The sequence below is a fragment of the Lissotriton helveticus genome, chromosome 8, assembly GCF_964261635.1.
Source record: "Lissotriton helveticus chromosome 8, aLisHel1.1, whole genome shotgun sequence".
NCBI classification, from domain to species: domain Eukaryota; kingdom Metazoa; phylum Chordata; class Amphibia; order Caudata; family Salamandridae; genus Lissotriton; species Lissotriton helveticus.
The window spans coordinates 1,106,435,769-1,106,457,285 of record NC_136069.1 but is presented as its reverse complement, the minus strand read 5'-3'; the positions used below and the strand labels follow the sequence as shown (position 1 = coordinate 1,106,457,285).

At 39.3% G+C, this 21,517-nt stretch overlaps 1 protein-coding gene across 1 annotated transcript in view; it reads right to left on the bottom strand.

The window, feature by feature from the left end:
• Positions 1-21,517, bottom strand: part of LOC144773855 (interleukin-18 receptor 1-like) — a 275,348-nt gene that overhangs the window by 54,459 nt on the left and 199,372 nt on the right. Inside the window, exon 7 of the mRNA XM_078658943.1 lies at positions 16,006-16,145. Coding sequence (XP_078515069.1) covers positions 16,006-16,145 — 140 coding nt within the window. The remainder of the gene's footprint in view (positions 1-16,005; positions 16,146-21,517) is intronic.

Here is a 21,517-nt window from a genome sequence, read left to right as displayed (position 1 = left end):
TCAAAATGATGCTACTTTCCCTGTAGCAGATGAAATCGCCGCAGTGCACGCACACTTGCTTCACGTGCCCAAACAACATTTGAATGTTTGGGATCATCTCCCTCGCCTCTGGTCCCGACACCTCTGGAACAACCGATCTTCTTGCCATTGGGAGGGGATTTTGTTGCTCATCACGTAGCTGGGCAGCACTATAATTATTTGGGTGCCACCTACTCATATGCCGATGCATAGTGTGATTGCCGTAACTGTATTTTTTTTCAGTTCCCCTTGACAATCTATCACCGCATATACGGCAAAACACGTAGCGTGCATTCACTTTTTTTTGCCCCTCAGGAAATCTATAGAATTGCCAAACGTAATTCTCTTTTCGATTGTACCTCCTGGGCTCCTCTGGCAAAAACCTTGGCTCTTCCTCCTCTTCCTCCTCTTCCTGTTCTTCCTCTTCTTGCAAAATTACTTCAGCAGGTGGTCCTCTCTTCTTTGGATTTGGTGGAGGTGGTGGGTTAGAACCAGCTGAAGCTACTAATGAAGCCATGTCAAAGTGTAAATAAAGGGTCTTTCTCTCACCAAGATGAAAGTCAGAGTGAGGAAAGAAGGAGGGGTTTTCATCATTTGGGAAAAGCAAAAGTTCTAAACCAATGAAAAGTGTTCATTTTAGATCACATGACCTAGTATTACATCATTAGGAAACCAAAAGTGAAATGAACCAATGAAAAGTGTTATTACCGAGTCACATGACCTGCTGTGTTTACGTTACGCGGTCGGCGCCGCGCCGCGGATCGCTTCCGGTTCGCGTACCGCTGCGCTTCCGGGTACGCGAACGTAGCACGTCATATGACGTATCACGCGAGAACGCGAAACGTCATGCTGACGCGACGCGTCACGATGTTGTTTTCTAACGCGAGAGGTGCGCAAACGGAAAGTTTACCGGTTCGCGGACCGGGTCGCGGCTCCGAATTGAGCTAACGGGAAGCTAACCGGTTCGCGTACCGGGAGCGAAACAATAAAAATAATTAAAAAAAATTGTATTAAAAACATGTAAAAAATATTTTTCGATTTAAAGAAGAATACATTGTAAAGGTTTTGATATTTGCTATTAAAAAACCATTGAAATTCACTGAAAAACCATAGGTTATAGACCATATATAGTTAGGAATTAGCATTTACAAAACCTTGAAAATTCACTGAAAAAACCATAGGTTATAGACCATATATAGTTAGGGATTAGCATTTACAAAACCTTATTTTACTCACACAAAACCATTGAAATTCCATATATAGTTAGTTGTACTAACTATATATCGCGCACCCGCAATCCACTGCTGATCATGTCACATATTACATCATTCATGACATGGTCAGTGACATCACTGATGACATGACTGATGACATCTCAAATGACATCACTGATGACATCACTGATGACATCTCAATGACATGACTGATGACATCACTGATGACATCTCAAATGACATCACTGATGACATCACTGATGACATCTCATTTGACATTACTGATGACATCACTGATGACATCATTCATGTGATAATACGATGAACTTCTTCAGACTCTAAAATAACCTTAGATACACTCAGTGTAAACAGACACTCACAGACTGTCACTCATCCATGGAGTTACTCACACACCTACTCAGTCATGCAAAGAATCAATTACACCTCCATTTCCTCAACTATACAGTTATACATACCTTACTTATTCAAACATATACTAACACATATTTACTCTCTTTTACAATCCCTGATACAAGTTCACAATGATCAATACAGCCACTCACACATTCACTGGCTCTTATGCACAGTTATTTATATATGTCAACTCTCACATGTACTGTGTTTTACATATGTTCTTACTTTGACATGTAGCACTCAGATATCCATTCACTCACCAATGCACTCAGTCAACCGCCCATACACCTGTTTCCACATGCACTTTTGAATCCATATATCTAGTGAATCAACTGCTTACACATCTATGCACAGAGTCATACACCTCCCAGCCACCCACACACACACTCAGTCTCCCATACAAATACAAGGGCAACCAATCAATAACCCATATACTTACTCATATAGCTACTGATCAACACATGCAGCAGTTTACAGAACAACAGACATAATGATGCACAAATTAAGACAGTTTACTGACTAACCCATGCACTCAGTGACACACATTTAATCACTCACTCATACAGTCAGTCACACACCTACTAAATCCTTCATCCAGACACTTATACATCCACTCATTCTTCAATATGTAAGACATTTGAGATGTCATCAGTGATGTCATCAGTGATGTCATTTGAGATGTCATCAGTGATGTCATCAGTGATGTCACTGACCATGTCATGAATGATGTAATATGTGACATGATCAGCAGTGGATTGCGGGTGCGCGATATATAGTTAGTACAACTAACTATATATGGAATTTCAATGGTTTTGTGTGAGTAAAATAATGTTTTGTAAATGCTAATCCCTAACTATATATGGTCTATAACCTATGGTTTTTTCAGTGAATTTTCAAGGTTTTGTAAATGCTAATTCCTAACTATATATGGTCTATAACCTATGGTTTTTTCAGTGAATATATATATATATATATATATATATATATATATTACCTACTGGCGGTCGCCAGTAGGTATATATAGTTAGGATTTTTTCTCTATGGGATTTTTGAAAATTCTATGTCTAATAACTTTGGCGTTTGTGGACGGAATTGGCTGCAATTTTCAGGAAAATCGAACATTTTGTTTCTGAGCAGCCCCTGAAAATTGGGGGGGGTTTCGTCAAGGGGGGGCCGAGAAAAAAGGGGGGTCCCAAAACGTGTTTTTAACATTGAGTTTCCCATAGGGCGGTTGGCCTCACTTTTAGCCCGAACGGCTGAATGGATTTGCACGAAACTTGGCAAAATTGTAGGGACTGGTAGCCCGATGTGCCTTTGCTAGGTCTCAATATATGTGCTTCAGTGGATTTTGAGAAATTAACGTTCAAAAAAAGATATATATCTGTAACAGCGGACCGGGCAGCGCTCCGGTTCGCGGACTTTTCGCGGTACGGAGCTTTGTGAAGCGAAGCTGATTGGTTCTCCGGCGTCTGTGAACATTCCAAACAGTCCGTAGCGGCCGCCATCTTGTCTCTCGGTAGGATCGAGAGACAAGAGGAGGCCAAAGCGAAGGGGCAAATGACCATAAGGGGGCATAGTAGATCCTCGCTGACCCCCTAGGTTTGATGTGGAGGTTTTAAAAGGGCCCCGCGGGGCAAAAAAAAAAAATAATAATAATAATCGAACGGCTGAATGGATTTGCACGAAACTTGGCAAAATATTAGGGACTGGTAGCCCGATGTGCCTTTGCTAGGTCTCAATATATGTGCTCCAGTGGATTTTGAGAAATTAACGTTCAAAAAAAGATATATATCGGTAACAGCGCTCCGCTTCGCGTACTTTTTGCGTTACGGAGCTTTGCGAAGCTGATTGGTTCTCCGGCGTCTGTAAACATTCCAAACAGTCCGTAGCGGCCACCATCTTGTCTCTCGGTAGGATCGAGAGACAAGAGGAGGCCAAAGCGAAGGGGCAAATGACCATAAGGGGGCATAGTAGATCCTTCCTGACCTCTTAGGTTTGATGTACCATTTTGCCAAGTTTGGTGTAATTCCGTTCAGCCATTCAGGCTGTAGACGTATGTAAATGTCCTATGGAAAATTGCATGGGGAAAACACATTTGAAAGTGTTGAAATTTAGAACCAATTAAAATGTTACTTTGGTTTTGTATTTGTGTGTGATGAAAGTTAATTGGTTATGTATATATCTCAAATGAGAGGAAACCACAGCCATTTTGTGATACTACTGTCTGAGGTACATTTGTGAGGAATTTTTGGTGGTGAATTTCTGGTGTTTGATTTACACAGTACTAACACTTCTCCTACTTTTAAAAAGGTGAGTTTTTAATTTGTAAGGGGAACTATGTTGTACACTTGAAGATAATTTGAAAAATGTTTTCTGTTATTTATTTGTAGTCGTTCTGTTATACTAAATACTTGATAAAGTTAGTTTTATATTATGTATTACTAAAAACGAGAAATGAAAGTGATTATTTTTTTCTGCAATTTACAGCAAGCAATTTCAAAATAAAATGGCTCACAATGAAGAGACCGTGGCAATTTCTTTTGAATTGTCCACTACATTGATTGAAATTGACAGCAGCAATAATGAAATATTGTCACAAGGAGGAGATGACTTGAATGATTCCACTACATTGATTGAAATTGACAGCACCAATAATGAAATATTGTCACAAGGAGGAGATGACTTGAATGATTTTTTTGATCAATCTGTTGATGGCGAATTTATCGAATGTTTGGAGACCATAGAGTTACAAGAATCATCATTGCAGACTTTTAATGAGGAGATTCCAGATGAGATGATTGAAGAGGAAATTCCTGATGAGGACATGTTACTAGTTCTTTCAAATTTAGAAAATTCAGAAGAATAAATTTATATTTAGAAATCAAAAATTGTTTGAGACATTATTCATTTTTATTTTTAATTTATGAGGTTGTAGCGAAGTGATTGTAGTATAAAATGAGACTTATAGTATAGAGTGCAACATTTTTATGTTACATGGTAAGTTTACTCATATTTACTTCCCTTCTCCCACTATATTATCTCCAATGTGTATTTGACATCTCTTCTTCATCTCCGGCCTCCTTTCTCTCACTGTCTGTCTCTGATGCATCTTATCGCTGCCATTTTGTGTAATTACAGAAGAGAGTAAAATAAAATAGTTCGGAACGTGAAAAGGGGGCAAAGTAGAGTATCCCTCACCCCCTAGGCCTTCTCAGGCGGTCCCAAAAGGATCAGTTTCTGCTTTCCTGAGAGATTATGGTATGAGTTCCATATACCACAATAATTTGCATTACAACATGCAAGATATATATCTCCTATTACCAACTTTTGGAGATATTCGCGCTAAGCGCGAATATCTCCAAAAACTAACACCTGCCCTGAGCAGTTCTTAGCCATGTTATCCAATGGGAGGTGGATAACATGGCTAAGAGCATTAGCTCGGTAATGCATGAATATCGCTGAGTTTTCAGCGATATTAATGCATTGCGGTCGTTTTTTATCGCATTTGCGATAAACCTTGATAATAGCAAGGTTTATCTTCGATAATTTCTGACGATGCTTAGCGGTAAAAAATTCGTTGGTAAGCATCGTTAGCGATATATATCGCTTAACTTTGGTAATATGCACCAACGTCTGTTAACGTTCGATTCGAAGGAAATGAGGAAGTGTTGAAAAACATTGTTTGCGCCATCTTGCCTTTTTTGAAATGCCACACTTTGTATTGTCACATGAATGATATCATCAGTGATGTGGTCATTGATGTCAAATGAGATGTCATCAGTCATGTCATCAGTGATGTCATTTGAGATGTCATCAGTGATGTCATCAGTGATGTCACTGACCATGTCATGAATGATGTAATATGTGACATCATCAGCAGTGGATTGCGGGTGCGCGATATATAGTTAGTGCAACTAACTATATATGGAATTTCATTGGTTTTATGTCAATAAAATGTCCAGCTAACTATATATGGTCTCTAACCTATGGTTTTTTCAGTGAATTTTCCAGGTTTTGTAAATGCTAATTCCTAACTATATATGGTCTATAACCTATGGTTTTTTCAGTGAATATATATATATATATACTAGCAGCCCGTCCCGACGTTGTCCGGGTATGAATTGCTGCCGGCCAGTAGTATATTGTTTTGTAGGATTTCGTTTTGATAGCATTTCTTATCTGTGACAGGACTGTGAAACGCTCCGATTCACAGTGCACTGCTGATGCACTTAAGAGTGCGCGTTCAGTAGTGTGTGAACTAGAGTTTCCCTACTTTATTTTTCCTTGCAATATTATATAGCGTGAACTCGACTATATGGCATGAGCACAATTTACATTACAGAAGAACACATTCATTTGTGGTAGGCACGGGGAGACAAAGCAATTTGCCTGGAAACACAGGATGATGAGCTGATGGCGAGATTCGAACGTAGCTCCCCAGATCTAAAGTTCCCAATTCTAGAACTTGTGGCGGGAGGTGTGTCTAAAAGTGTATGTCGGTACTTGCCATCAATGAGAGAGACCTGTGCATTTTTCAAATCGGTGGTGAAAAAATATGAGTACTTCCTGGAGATGTGGGCCACCAATGTACTTACCGGGGGAGGGTAAACACCCATTATTCCGCAACTTTCTTTCCGCATACCATCACTCCGCATACTTTCATTACGAAAGTACCATGACTCTGCAATGCCATTATAATGCATGGCATTACATTTTATATGTTTTTACCATGCCTACATTTACAACGAAATTCGTTGTAAATGCATGAATGGTAAAAGCATGTTTTTTTAATGTTTGGATAAGGTAAGTATGTGTATAGGTGTATATGTTTTGGGGTACTGAGGTATATGTTTTGGGGTGTTTGGGTATTTTAAGGGTTGAGATATAGTTTTGGGTTTTGGGGTACAGGGGTAGTTTTAGGGTTTAGGGATAGGTATGGGTTTTGGGGTACAGCGGTATTTTTAGGGTTCAGGGCTAGGTTTGGGTTTTGGGGTATAGGGGTATTTTTAGGGTGCAGGGGTAGGTTTGGGTTTTGGGGTACAGGGGTATTTTTAGGATTCAGGCCTAGGTTTGGGTTTTGGGGTGCAGGGGTATTTTAGGGTTCAGGGCTTGGTTTGGGTTTTGGGGTACAGGGGTATTTTTAGGGTTCAGGGCTAGGTTTGGGTTTTGGGGTACAGGGGTATTTTTAGGGTTCAGGGGTAGGTTTGGGTTTTGAGGTACAGGGGTATTTATAGGTTTCAGGGCTAGGTTTGGGTTTTGGGGTAGAGGGGTATTTTAGGGTTTAGGGATAGGTTTGGGTTTTGGGGTGCAGGGTATATTTCTAGGGTTAAGATGGGTTAGCGTTTAAGGGTGTTGGGGTATTTTAAGGAGTAGGGGTGGGTTATGATTATGGGGTGCAGGGGTATTTAAAGGGAGCAGGGTGGACACCCCGAGCTGGAATGTACAGAACCTGGGAAGAAAAAACAATGAAATATTGTAATCCCGCCCCCCGCACACGCCCACGTCCCCAGCATAGGCCCACAGCACACAATATGAGACGTGGCATGAAGGGCGGAACGTACCAAACGCCCCCAGCGTTTGTCACTCCCCCAGCACACGCCCACAGTACAACGCAGACACGGCCACAAGGGACTACTTTGCTGGCACGGTTCTTTTACCTTTTAAATGTATATGGTGGGCGTCTGCATAGCCTATGTCCTTCTGCTGCAACTGCCCTTTCCAACGCTGTATTGGGTGTTGTGATTGGTGCTGTGGTTCCTGAGATTACCCGCCTCAAAGGTTTGGGCTCTCTCTTTATTATATTAGTATGGATATATTACCTACTGGTGGTGGCCAGTAGGTAGTTATAGTTAGGATTGGCTACCATAGGAAATCTGCAACATTCTATTGGGAATAACTCTGGCGCCGCTTGAGGAATTCGTGTGTAATTTTCCAAAATTGTGGCCAGCTCCGCTGCGCTCCTTCCCTGAAAGTTTCGGGGGGATTCGTGAAGTGGGGGCTGAGAAAAAAGGGGGGTTCCAAAACGTGTTTTCTCCATGTTAATTTCCATAGGACGGTCTGACAAGTCTACAGCCCGAACCGCTGAACGGAATTACGCCAAACTTGGCAAAATTGTAGGGACTGGTGCGCAGATCTGCCTTTGCTATGTTTGTTGAAAATTGTTCCAGTGTTTTTTTTTTAATTAACTTAAAAAACACATATATATCTATAGGCGCGCTCCGTGCGCTCTCCGGTACGCGTACCGGGGAGCGCACCCGGCATGCTACAGGAGTGCGCGCGGAACGCTGATTGGCTGTCGGGTGTCTGTCAACATTCTAAACAGTCCGTAGAGTCCGCCATCTTGTGTCTCGGTAGAATCGAGACACAAGAGGTGAAAAAGAAAGGGGAAAATAATTAAAAGGGGGCAGAGTAGACACCCCCTGACCCCCAAGGTTTTCTGAGGGGGGCCTAGAAGGACCCTTTAAATTTTCACGGGGTAAGCGCTGGGTGCGCTCCCAGGTGCGCGCTCCGGTACGCGCACCCTGAGCGCACCACAGGGAAAAACAGTGTAAAAAATTATAGTAAAAAAATAATTTAGAGTGCCTAGAGGTAGGGTAGCTCTGAAAAGAGCTGTTGTGTTATGTGGGTGTTTTTTGTACCTACAAGTTTGGTACCAATGCAGAGTCTTATATTCAAGAGGAAAACTCTATTCCCCTCATCTGTAAAATGCACACCATCTCTCCTATAGATGTCTTGCATGTTGTAACACAAGTTGTTGTGGTAAATGGAACCCATACCATAGACTCTGAGGAAAGCAGAAACAGATTTATTCACATGTTTCCTTGCTTTCTCAATCTGTGGACAAAATTGGTTGGACCAGTTCCATTTTTGCCTTTGGCATACATTAGAAATACCAAGGCAGTTTTTGGAAAATGTGACATCAATTGCCCAAAGATGTCCTTTAAAAGCATTTCCAGACCTACCCCAGTCAAAGTGCCCAGGTCATTGCCACCACAGTGCACAATTATAAGGTCAGGGTGTGGTAAATGCATAAAGGATTTTACCAATGGTATCAATTGGTAGCATCTTAATCCTCTCTGTGCAATCCATACAATGTCCACATTTGGTAAATCAAGGTTGTAAATACCTCTGTTAGCTGCATATTTTTGACTCCAGTGGACAAAGCTATGACCCACAAACCAGACTTTTGGCATCTTAAAGGTAGATGTGCTTGTATTCAGAGGAGTTGTGGAAATGAAATGGCAGTTTGTAAGTAGGAGTTGTGTAAAAAAGTGGTTGAGATTCAATGCACTGGAAAAACAAAAAATGATTGGTGCTTTCTTAACATTCTCCACTGAAAAATAGGGTGCATGCTTTTGTTTTTTGAAAGAAGTCATTTCAATGGTTGAGGAAAAGTCATTTTAAGAAACATTGCACATGATTAGCTGGTACATTGAGTGGTCAAACACCCTTGCTGCTTTTTTTTTGCAACATAGTATGATGAACTTCTGAACTGTGTGCTGGGTGAGGAGGGAATTACCATGATAACAGGGTAATGAGCACTGGGGGGATGGGTGAATATTATGTGACTTTCAAAGTGTTCAAAAGTACAACCAATTAAAATGTGCAGTTTCTTGCTCCACTTCATTAACTCCTTCTCTTACTCCTTCTGTCCTCTTACTTCTACACTCCCCTACCCTCATTCTCTCTCTGTTAGCCTCATTCTCTCCGTCCCCTTAGTCTCTCACTCCTTTTTTATCACGCTCACTCCCTATAACTCAGCCATACTCCTACACTCACCTTCTTTCAGACCTTTTCCTTTACTTTCCTTCCTCTTTTCCCTTCCCTTACTCCCCTTACTCCATTTCAGTAACTCCTTCTCTCAATTCCTCTGTCCTCTAACTTACTCACTCCCCTTTTCTCACTCTCTCTCTGTTACCCACATTCTCTCTGTCCTCTTAGTCTCTCATTCCTCTTCTATCACGCTCACTCCCTATTACTGAGCCATACTCTCACACTCATCTTCTTTCAGACCTTCTCCTTTACTTTCCTTCCTCTCTCTTCCCATCCTTCGCTCTTTCACTGTTATCCCTTCCCTTACTCTCCTTATTCCACTTCACTTATTCCTCTTTATTGGTTCTTTTTAAACAGTCATCTCGTGATTTTTGATTAGCTCTTTCCCAACAGCAAATCAACAATGGAAGATTCGTTAAGATAAAATACACTCCCAAAGTGGTGAAAAAATGTTGGGAAAGAGCTAATAAAAAATCACGAGATGACTGGTTAAAAAGAACCAATAAAGAGGAACAAAAGCAACAAATCAGAATGATTACAGACTTCTCATAAGAAAGTACCTAAATAGCGAAAATACTCAGAAAAAACTGGAAATTACTCCAAATGGATAAAACTGCCAAAGAGATCATGGGAAATCACCCTATAATAACATATAGGCGTGCAAGAAATCTAAAGGATTACATGATACACAGTCATTTCCAAAAAAAGAGAAAGGATGACTGGTTGAAAACAAAGGGATTTTTCAAATGCAACTAGTGTAAAGTCTGCCAAATTGCAAAACCAATGAAGGAGATCACTTTAGCAAATAAAAAGAAATGGCAAATAAGACAATGTATTACCTGCAAAACACCATTCACAGTATATATAGTGGAATGCCCATGCCCCATGATGTATGTAGGAAGCACCACAGTTGAATTGAAAAACAGGATTTTACAACACATGAGGGCAACGATCCACAAAGATCGATCCAACGCCATAGCCAAACACATGGAACAATTCCAAAGGAGATTGGCAAAAAATGAAATTTTATGGCATTGAGACAATTCCAAAGGGAGATCGAATCGGAGATCGCGAGAAAAAATTGCATCAAACAGAATCAAGATTTATCCTAAACCTGAGAATGCTGCACCCCGATGGGTTAAATCAATCGGAAGAACTGTATGTCCATTTGAAAGGAATGAAACATGTTAAGAAAATTTAGGAAAGTATTGGTTGAACAATGAAATGGGTATACATTTGAAAAGTACAGAAAATATCATAAAACAATATTCTGTTAATAAATTAAGGGACAACATAACACAGCCTATTGGAAGGCACTAAAGATCCCGAAGGTAAATGTGAAAATTGGTTCATAATAGTGTCTATCACTTTGAAAAGAAACGAAGGATACAATTGTTAAAAAGAATATGTTTGGGAAAAGATTTGCATATATATATACCCTTTACTAAAGCAACTGAACGAACAATTACTAAATCCACGAACATAACCACAAGTACCATAATTCCTGGCAGAAAACACGTGACAGGAAATGGTCACGAATGAATGTGTAGAACATTTAAAAACATTATGGGCGAGATAGCCCGTTGATCGTGAGCAAGGTGGTGATACACCGAAACGCGTAGATCAATATACGCACTGTCAGCCTATGTATGCCTGAATACAAATAAAGCTGAGATTAAGTACTGCCCTGGGTGTGCGACCCATTTTTTCCAGGTGAAGGAGAAGTTGCGCAATATATATATATATATATATATCTCAATCAATGCTCCGAAAAGTATGCCGCATAGCACAGCACCTTCCAGGAGAAACGGACACTTAACTCCTGTATGCGTGTTGCAGAAAAGTTTTTATTCTATTTTCAAGTGAATCAAGAGTGCCACGATCCGACGCCTTTCGGCGAACTCAGTCGCCTTGCTCACCAGATTTTATATATATATATATATATATATATATATATATATATATATATATATATATATATATATATATATATATATATATATATATATATGTATATATACATTGCTTTTATTAATTTTAGGTTGGCTTGCATGGTATTTTACCAATCCAAAGCTGTAATACTGTGCCTGGAGTGGTAAAAGGCTTTGGCCATTTTAATAGTTCGGCATGGATAGCACTGTGCTAATCCTATGCTCAAAGACTTTGCTGTGGAAATTGTAAACGACTCTTTCCCATTCTATCTCGGCATGGATGGCACTGTGCTAATCCTACGCTTAAAGACTTTGATAGAGAAGCAGACATTTGTGGTGAGCAAATTTTTAGTGTTGCTGGTTTTGAGAGTGCTCTATACTAGAGCTGCTTTCCACCTAAACTTGAGAACTACCCAGAGTTCTCTGCTTCTTTTTTTGCATAACTTATGCATCACTCTATGCCTGACAGGGTATTCTTTTTACTTATACTGGGTGCTCCCTTGTGTCTGGACAAAGCTATACCTCTCTGAAGATCTCTAATGAGAGTGGAACACTTGTCAGTGTTGCTTTTATTCATTTCAGGTTGGCTTGGATGGTGTTTTATCAATCCAAAGCTATAATACTGTGCCTGGAGTGGTAAATGGCTTTGGCCATTTTAACAGCTCAGCATGGATAGGACTGGGCTACTCCTATGCTTAAAGACTTTGCTGTGGAAATGGTAAAAAACGTTGTCCCTTTCTATCTCGGACGTTGATAGAAAAGCAGACATTTGAGGTGAGCAAATTTAGAGTGTCGCTGGTGTTTAGAGTGCTCTATATTAGAGCTGCTTTCCACCTCAGCTTGAGAACCTCGTCCGCCTGTCGGTGCGAGATAGTGGGAACAGGACCCTATATCCACTGTAAAAAAGATACAAAGCCGAAACGTGTCAAGCTTTTGATTAAACTCTTCACAGATACAATCTTTGGGAGTACAAGTTTTTCTTCCTGTGTTGCATTCTGAACACAGGGGGGATATGCACAAGGAAGTGGCGGAGCGTGTCGTTAGCCTCCTTGGCTTAACAACAAACTCCTCCACTTCTGAAATGCAAGGCTGCACCATATTTACAAGAATGTGGTGCAGCCTTGCATTTCCCCCTGCAATGGCGCTAGGTTTAGCAACTTAGTGCCAACACAAGCACAAAAGTGCAAAGGTGTCTGAGTGCAAGGCAGGATTCTTTATGTGTAGAAAGGTGTCCCTTCCAACACATAAACAATCCTAAAATGCCATTGTGTCATTTTCATGTGTGCTGCTTCATGCAGCCCACATGAGAATGACAAAATGGCATTTTTTGTAAATGTTTGTTTAGGAAAAGGTAGGGACACCTTCCCAAACATAAACAAACCAAGACATTTTGCTTTTTCCATGTGCGCTGCACAGGGCAGCACACATGGAAAAAGCAAAAAGGAGGAGAAATAATTAATTTCTCCTTGTTTCGCCAACTTAAGACCAGGGAACAGCGTCAAATACAATTGGTGTTGCAGTGGAACGCCCACCACAAACCCACTGCACGCTCCTTTCACAATAACCATAGCATGAAAGGGAGTCTTATGCACATAAGGTGCAGCCCCTATCGCCACAACACGTCTATAAAAGTGCATTGTGGTGGCGATAGGGGCTTGTACAATTGCCCAAGGGTTTTTGATTTATAAAAACTCAACTTGTAGCTGTGAAGAGTTCAGTCAAATGCTTGATGCGCTTCGACTGGAACGGTCTTTGACAAAAGCCTTCACATGGCTTTTGACAAAGGCCGTTCAGGTCGAAACGCTTCAATTCATATTACTTATTTTTCTAGTTTTTAGCCTGGTGATGTCAATAGAAGGGGCAGGGGCACCATCATGCAGTTAATGGTGTGGGGGTTGCAGGGAGTGAAGCAGCTCCTCAGCAACATTAACATTGATTGATTGATTGATTGATAAAAAAACAGTATGACTTCCCTGGGTTATTAAATCCATACACCTAGGACTACCATAAAACACACTGAACACCAGCTACAGTTATCTCAAATGTCTATAACACGTGCTCTAAAGTAACTATACTCACACCCTCACCATGCACTGTTAATTACCCCACATATACTCATGACATGATCTATGGTATCACCGAAACCATCACTGCAGCATCTGAAATGGAATAATTGATGGCAAGAATGTGCATGGCAGGGGCACATGTTATAGTTACTTTAGGGAACAAGTTATAGTTACTTGAGAGAACTATAACTGCTGATTTCCATTGTGTGTTAGAGTTTAAAATGTTATGTTGTCGCTGAAACTATCATCTAACTATAATGTTACTTTAAACTTTGCTTTTTCTGCAGACAAATAATATATATGTATATATACATATATATATATATATTTGTTAATGTATTTATGTATTGTCATTTCAGGTACAACGTCCATTGACAAAACATAACGATTCACCTTTTCCTTTTTTGATGCAAATATGTTTTTATTGAAGTGGCACTTTCTAAAAAGCTCTTATTGCACTGGCACTTTACTATATTATCCCTCTGCCATGAACAAGGTTCAACTTACAGCACATCTTACTATGACAAATAGGTTGTCTAACTGAAATCATACTTTATTTTAACTTTGTTGCTACTGTCTCAGTATGTGGTTTACTGAATGATTTATTGTCTTAATATGTAAGAATGTGACTTTTGTTTTATTAACTGAACTCTTTTCCACATTACTTTCATTGACAAAACATGGAAAGCAATTTAAAAATATAATTAAAATTACAGGGAACAAACAATCTTAAAATTCTTTCAAAGCAACTGTAAAACTTAAAGCATTTCCTTAAAAATAAACAAGATTAGGGGGTTCTTTCAGTCATATAAACTATAGTTAGTGCTCTAGAAAGCAAAATTGAGGACACATTTCCATGAGTTCTCCAACACCTTCGTACATTCATTTCAGTAAAATATTTTGACATGCAGATTAAAGCGTACTTTCACCACCAGTAGCAGACTGTCAGTTAACTTCCTAGTGATCAACTGCAGCTTTACCAGAATGTTCTAATGAACAACTATAGGGGTAACATTTTGTATTCATGACACAATTAACACCATTTTGCTAGACACGAGCTGTTGAATTTAAAGCCTTTCCTAAACAGCAGGGTGAAGTCAATGAGCATTGAGATTTTTTTAACGTAGGTATGAAACCGCAGGAATAAAAATGTAAGGAGAGGTATTATTTTTTTGTTTTAAATTTGAGGCTTAATGTATTTTTAAACAGCATCCCTTTCCACATCCACTCTCACAGCCTACCCATCTTCTCAGCCACTTAACAGTTTTCTAATTTCAAAGTTGTAACATTTTGATATACATATATATTACTCAGTGGTGGCTGCCACTGGGTAGTAATAGTTAGCCTAGCATTTCCATAGGACATGCCTTTTTAAATTTGCTAATTACTTTGACACCATTTGACGAATCTTCATGAAACTTTAAAGAAAAGATCATCTTTTTTGACTAGTTTCTTCATGGAAAGTTGGGGGGTAATCCATCAAGCGGGGTCCCTGTGCATTTTCCATAGACCATTTTAGGCAATGATACAGCGAAAACTGCTGAATGGAATTGCATCAAAATTAGCAGGAAACTAAATCTTGGTCCAGAAAGCATGCTTTTGGTAATGTAGTGTAAATCCTTTCCACAGTTGAAAAATTAGGTAAAAAGAATATTTGTCTAGCTGGAAAGTTGGAAAATGGAACATTCTAATTGACCCTAGGGGACTTTTTTTTAGCTTGGACCAATTCACTGCTATGGGATACATGCTTCCACTGGAGGGAGCATTCTGATTGGTCAGATAATGACTGCCTGCAGTATCTTTTTCAGGTTACAGGAATCAATCCCAGAACCCTTGAGACAGTCCTCATATTCACCCCCAGGAGGAGGCAAGGGAAGGGTCCCACCCAAACTCCCTAATTAGGAAGCAGCCCATCAATGTCACATGAGAAAGAATCAAATCCCTTTCAAATATGTTTTTCTCAGTGGTGGAATTGCAAGCACAGATTTTTACATAATTTCGGTAGAAAACCAGAATGAAGAGCCACTATATGTCTCTTACAAGTAAATCTCAGGAGAGAAAAAGCGGATGAAGATAGGGCGTCCTTTTTAAAAGCTGTGAAAAAGTCTGCAAGTGGTTCAGTAGTACACCCTAGAGCAAAGTTATCCTACTAACAATAACAAGAGCAACACATGAGCAGGAGGTACAGCATTTGTCATGTTACCTAAGGTAAGTTTCCTTCAATCAATAAAAATAGCTAGCAGACTTTATGAAGAAATGCCGAGTCTTGGGTTTTTGTTGGTCTTCAAGTACAAGCTCCTGTCTCAGAACTGCTGTTGTGTACTTTTATCCTACTTCAATCAATTGGAACAGGACAGCACCTTTGTAGCTAGTTTTATTCATGGTATCAGTTTGAGGTTGACAAGTGTGGTTGTTAATTAAAAAATGATCAAACATAAATATTTGAATTCGTTTTAAAAACAATGTGTACAAGATGATTAAACATTCTATTTCAGTGGTACTCAAAATCATATATTCATTCATAGTATAATGACATTACATGTTTTAGCTGTGCTAAATAATGTATTTAGGAGTCAAATCGTACTGTACCTCTTTTGATTAGCGTGAATGTGATATTTTGGTTGTAAGTTGTACTGTCCAACTTGCAAACATAACTGTATTCCAAATCTTCCACTTTGACAGCGTGAAACTTCAGTTTTCTTGTCAGGTACTCATTGCCACCTGAAAAGCTTAAATTGCTCTGTTATAACTCATTTCTTTACAGACATTATTTATTTTAAGTATTATTCCCCACACATTTTAATACATCATATCACAGTTAACATTGTCATTGGTTTAGTGAAGGTTTATTAGCCCTCTTAAAATCAAATGAACATGACAATGATTTGTTGTTTTTTTAAAAGGAGAGTTGAGTCATGGTGCAATGTGCCTCCTCCTAAACAAGTGAAGTGCAAGCAAACTCTCCTGCACCTTGCTACTGAGACAGATCACTGACACAATATTGTGGTTGTTGATTGATAATTGATTGTCAAAAATAATGTGTCTAAAATATATTTTACCTCAATATCGTGCTCCTTTACTTGTATGAATGTAAGTACCAAACTATTGGATAAAATATACATCATTGACACTAATATCATCAAAAATATACAAAATAGCAATTTTAAAATATAGAGTTTAAAGTAGTAAATGTTTAATATTATTGAATATATACATTTAATATAATGTAAACGAAATATATTTCACTAATATTTAATACTGTATATAATATATACTTACGTAAACACCCACACCCACATCAGCGAAAATCAAATGAAAATTGGCGCAGGGAGGCGGATTGCAGATTAAAACCGGATGGTGGAGTGATGTAGAGTGCGTCCCTATGCGCACGGGCACATTGTTGGGAATTAATGACACGGCGGTCGGGACGTGGGGAACTGCACCGTCACAAGCTGACACAGAAATGGGAACCAGCTGGTGGAGCTGCTGTCTGAACCTTCAGAAATGGATCACCACATCCCTCATGCAGATTTAGTCTGCCTGCCTGCTCCAGTGCCTACAAAGGTATTAATGAACTTTTTAAAGCCATGGGGAGATTTTAACTTACAGAAAGGAACAAGGATTCTCGCTTTGGAACTCAATGTTCCATCATGCACTTTGAAAGTCTGCACACTATGTAAACGCCCACTGCGGGTCAAATGCCGTAATAATTGCCCGAAACAAGTAAAACCAAATGTACAAAAGGTGAGTGTTAAATGCCCTGTGCTAAGCCCATGAAGAAGGGGTCTTGCTACCCCGAAACGCGTCAGCAAAAATCAAATGAAAATTGGCGCAGGGAGGCAGATTGCACATTAATACCGGATGGTGGAGTGATGTAGAGTGCATTCATATGCGCAAGGGCACATTGTTGGGAATTAATGACATGGCGGTCCGGCCGTGGGGAAATGCACCATCACAGAAATGAGAACCAGCTCGTGGAGCTGCCGTCTGAACCTTCAGAAATGGATCAGCACATCCCTCATGCCGATTGAGTTTGCCTGCCTGCACCAGTGCCTAAAAGGTATTAATGAACTTTTTAAAGACATGGGGACATTTAAACTTACAAAAAGGAACAAGGATTCTCACTTTGGAACTCAATGTTTCATCATGCACATTGAAAGTCTGCACACTATGTAAACGCCCACTGCTGGTCAAATGCCATAATATTTGCCGGAAACAAATAAAACCGAATGTGCAAAAGGCGAATGTTAAATACCCTGTGCTAAGCCCATAAAGAAGGGGTCTTGCTACACCGAAACGTGTTGGCGAAAAATGGCGCAGGGAGGCGGATTGCAGATTAAAACCGGATGGTGTAGTGATGTAGAGTACAGTCCTATGCTCAAGGGCACATTTTTGGGAATATATATATATAAATATATATATAAATAAATGCTACTCCGTATGACAGAACTTTGCTTGACCAATAATTTCTTTATATTTAATAAGGAGTTATATCAGCAGATGCGTGGTGTAGCGATGGGGTCGTGCTTCTCCCCTAGCTATGCGTGTTTGCACGTTGGTTGGTGGGAGAAGCACGTCCTGGCCCAAACCCACGCAGAAGAGGTCTCTGGTCATATCATCAGATGGTGGAGATTCATCGATGATGTGTGTGTCGTGTGGAAGGGTTCTAAAGAATCTGCATTTGAATTTGTCAATAAGATTAATGTGAATTCATTGAATCTTGGGTTTAATGCCCAGATTAGCAACAAAAGAGTCGAATTTTTAGATGTAGAAATGATTTGCAAGAAAACAATATTTGCACCAAATTACTCAGAAAAGCAACAGCTGGAAATTCTATACTCCATGCCAGTAGTGCTCACCCTAGGCACCTTATTAAAAGTATCCCCTATGGGGAGTTTTTACGAATTCAGAGAATTTGCAGCAAAAAAGTGGATTTGGATATCTGTTTAACTGAGTCTATGTATAGGTTCCTTGTCAGGGGTTATGACCCTAAAGATATGCAATCATCTTTGGCCAAAATGAAGAGGGGGACATCATTTGAAGATGTGGTGAACGTAGAAGAGACTATGGAGCAACCAGTTTTAATACCTAAACTTGTGGTTAGACTCATTACTACGTTCAGTAGTCAAGACAGGGCAATAAGGAAGATTGTGAACAAACATTGGCCTATCCATAAAACAGATATGACATTTGCCCCTGAATTGGCAGCAGAACCGACTATTACCTTTAGGAGAGCACCCTCGATGAGGGATGCTCTGGTAAGAACTAGCCCTGAAGTAATTATCCATGTGAACTGGCTAACTAATAAGAAAGGTTTTTTTAAGTGCATTTCATGCAGAGCATGTAAAGTTGGGATAAATAAACAGACTTTTGTTGATCCTTTTTCTAATATTTCTAACAAAATTGTAGGCTATTATACATGCAAAACGGAGTTTGCAGTTTACAGATTGGAATGCACATGTCAACTCTCCTATGTCGGCAGTACAAAACTCCCAGTATTCAATCGTATTCTGCAGCACTTACGGGCGATCGTAAATTCAGACCCTACTTATCCGGTCGCCCGACATTTTAAATAGGTGCATCAAAACAACCTTCAGGACTTGAGGTATTTTGTTATTGTGTTACTTTCCGCCCACGCTCCTTCTCAGGAATATTGAAGTCAAAAAAGTGCTATAAGGGACTTGATTCCATTAAGCAGATCTACTCAGTTGGGAGTCGTGTTAGGATAATCGCACTCCAGTGTATCAACAGAATCTCACAAATCAAGAAAAATCAAACAATTGAATGAATCATTGGAAGGAAAAGATACACGGAAAAACTGAAAATATATTTGTAAGAGATTTTATAGGTTTTGATAATGCAAATTGCCGATAAACATATGGGGAGACAAAAAAAACAATGAATTTGAGCAAAAACGTTGTGAACAGAGGTAAAGGCAACTTAAACACTTCAGTTCAAAACTAAGCATTAACTCCTAACAATTAAGACAAACAACCAGCTTAGTTAATCAACAGTGGTTGTGTGCTCGTGCCAAAGCAGCGTTGATGGAGATGATGAGGATGTCGACGTTTCGGTCTATGATGCTGCCGTCATGTAGACCATCATCAGGACCAAACAATTCATTGCTGGTGAAAATACCCCCTGAAACTTCACACTTCAGTCCTTTTCTTTTAACTGAGAAATACCAAACAATGGGACCAAGTAGTGGATCTGAATTGCGAATTTGTATGGTATACCGCTGATTGCTAATCCTCTAAGCTAGGACGCCAAATGGAATTGAATTTCAATAGGTTCAGCGTTTCGAAGTATAACAGCCGGCACCGGGCAGAGTTAGTAATTTTTACTAGCTTAGAGGATTAGCAATCAGCGGTATACCATACAAATTCGCAATTCAGATCAGGGGGTATTTTCACCAGCAATGAATTGTTTGGTCCTGATGATGGTCTACATGACGGCAGCATCATAGACCGAAACGTCGACATCCTCATCATCTCCATCAACGCTGCTTTGGCACGAGCACACAACCACTGTTGATTAACTAAGCTGGTTGTTTGTCTTAATTGTTAGGAGTTGATGCTTAGTTTTGAACTGAAGTGTTTAAGTTGCCTTTACCTCTGTTCACAACTTTTTTGCTCAAATTCATTGGTTTTTTGTCTCCCCATATGTTTATCGGCAATTTGCATTATCAAAACCTATAAAATCTCTTACAAATATATTTTCAGTTTTTCCGTGTATCTTTTCCTTCCAATGATTCATTCAATTGTTTGATTTTTCTTGATTTGTGAGATTCTGTTGATACACTGGAGTGCGATTATCCTAACACGACTCCCAACTGAGTAGATCTGCTTAATGGAATCAAGTCCCTTGTAGCACTTTTTTTACTTCAATTTTCCTGTGCCCAAGCCTACAAGGGTTTATTGGGTTTCCCCTGCCTGTATTACCTTCTCAGGAATGTCACCCAGGATCTGGAATGCCCTCCCTCCAGAAACTAGACTTATCTCCTCTACTGCATTCTTCAAAAAAGAAGTAAAAGCGATCCTCATGGCTAAATTCACCTGAACATTTGCCTTGGATCTACAGCGACTCTTCAGTTATCCTCTTACGATACGTCTTGTCTGATCCAATATGTTCCTTAGTTCGCTATTTTATTTGCTCTCCATTGATAATCTATAGACATTCCGCGCACAATAACCCTGTTAATCACTCGCTCGTTTTTCTTATTCCATGTATTTGTAAAGCGCTCTGATATCTGCAAGGATCTTGTTCACGCTATATAAAACTTTCAAAATAAATAAATAAATAAATAAAATTGACTCCGTTCCTAAATCCATAAGAGGAGGGAATCGGGAGAAAAAATTGCTCCAACTTGAAAGTCAATATATTGTACGTTTAAATACCAAAATGCCAAAAGGGCTTAACACAGGGGAGGATTTGGTAAATTTCCTCTAAATAGGTATTTGATATGCTGCTAACTTTTCTGCTGTAAATAATACGAAATCAGAATGGATGCTTGAATAGGAGGTTTTTATGGTTTTTATGTACGTATATCAGTGATGAATGTTATGTACTAGGTTAATGTATTTATTGTATTTGAATTGGTTTTATGAATTGCATTTAATACTGGAGAATTTTATTGGTTTAACTGGGTTCCTAGTTTTACTAGTTTTTTCTGGCAGGGGTGTAGTTAACTTTCCAATTACAATGAAATCGTTGTGCCTGATGCCTTTTTCTATGATTGATGTATCCATGAATTATTAACCGCTTGTATTTTGACTCCTTCAACACTTAATATTGATGTGATAGTTTGTTCTGCAAGAAAATCAGAAATTCCTAATACTTTAGTTGTGTAAGTTTTGGGACATCCTTTTTTCTGTTTTGTTCTAAATTGTTATTGTTTCGCATCCGTCAACATTATGTTAATTAGATTTTTGACAAGTATTGGAGCAAGTTATCAATACTTTGTCTTTGCACTTGGGTGTACCTTACTTTTGGCTCTTTTCCTTTTAAGAAATATGATATGTTATCTTGCTTCATCATGTGAGAATTTGGGCACTTGCCCTGTATTTTTCATAACATTAATGTAAATGTTGTTTGTTCTTTT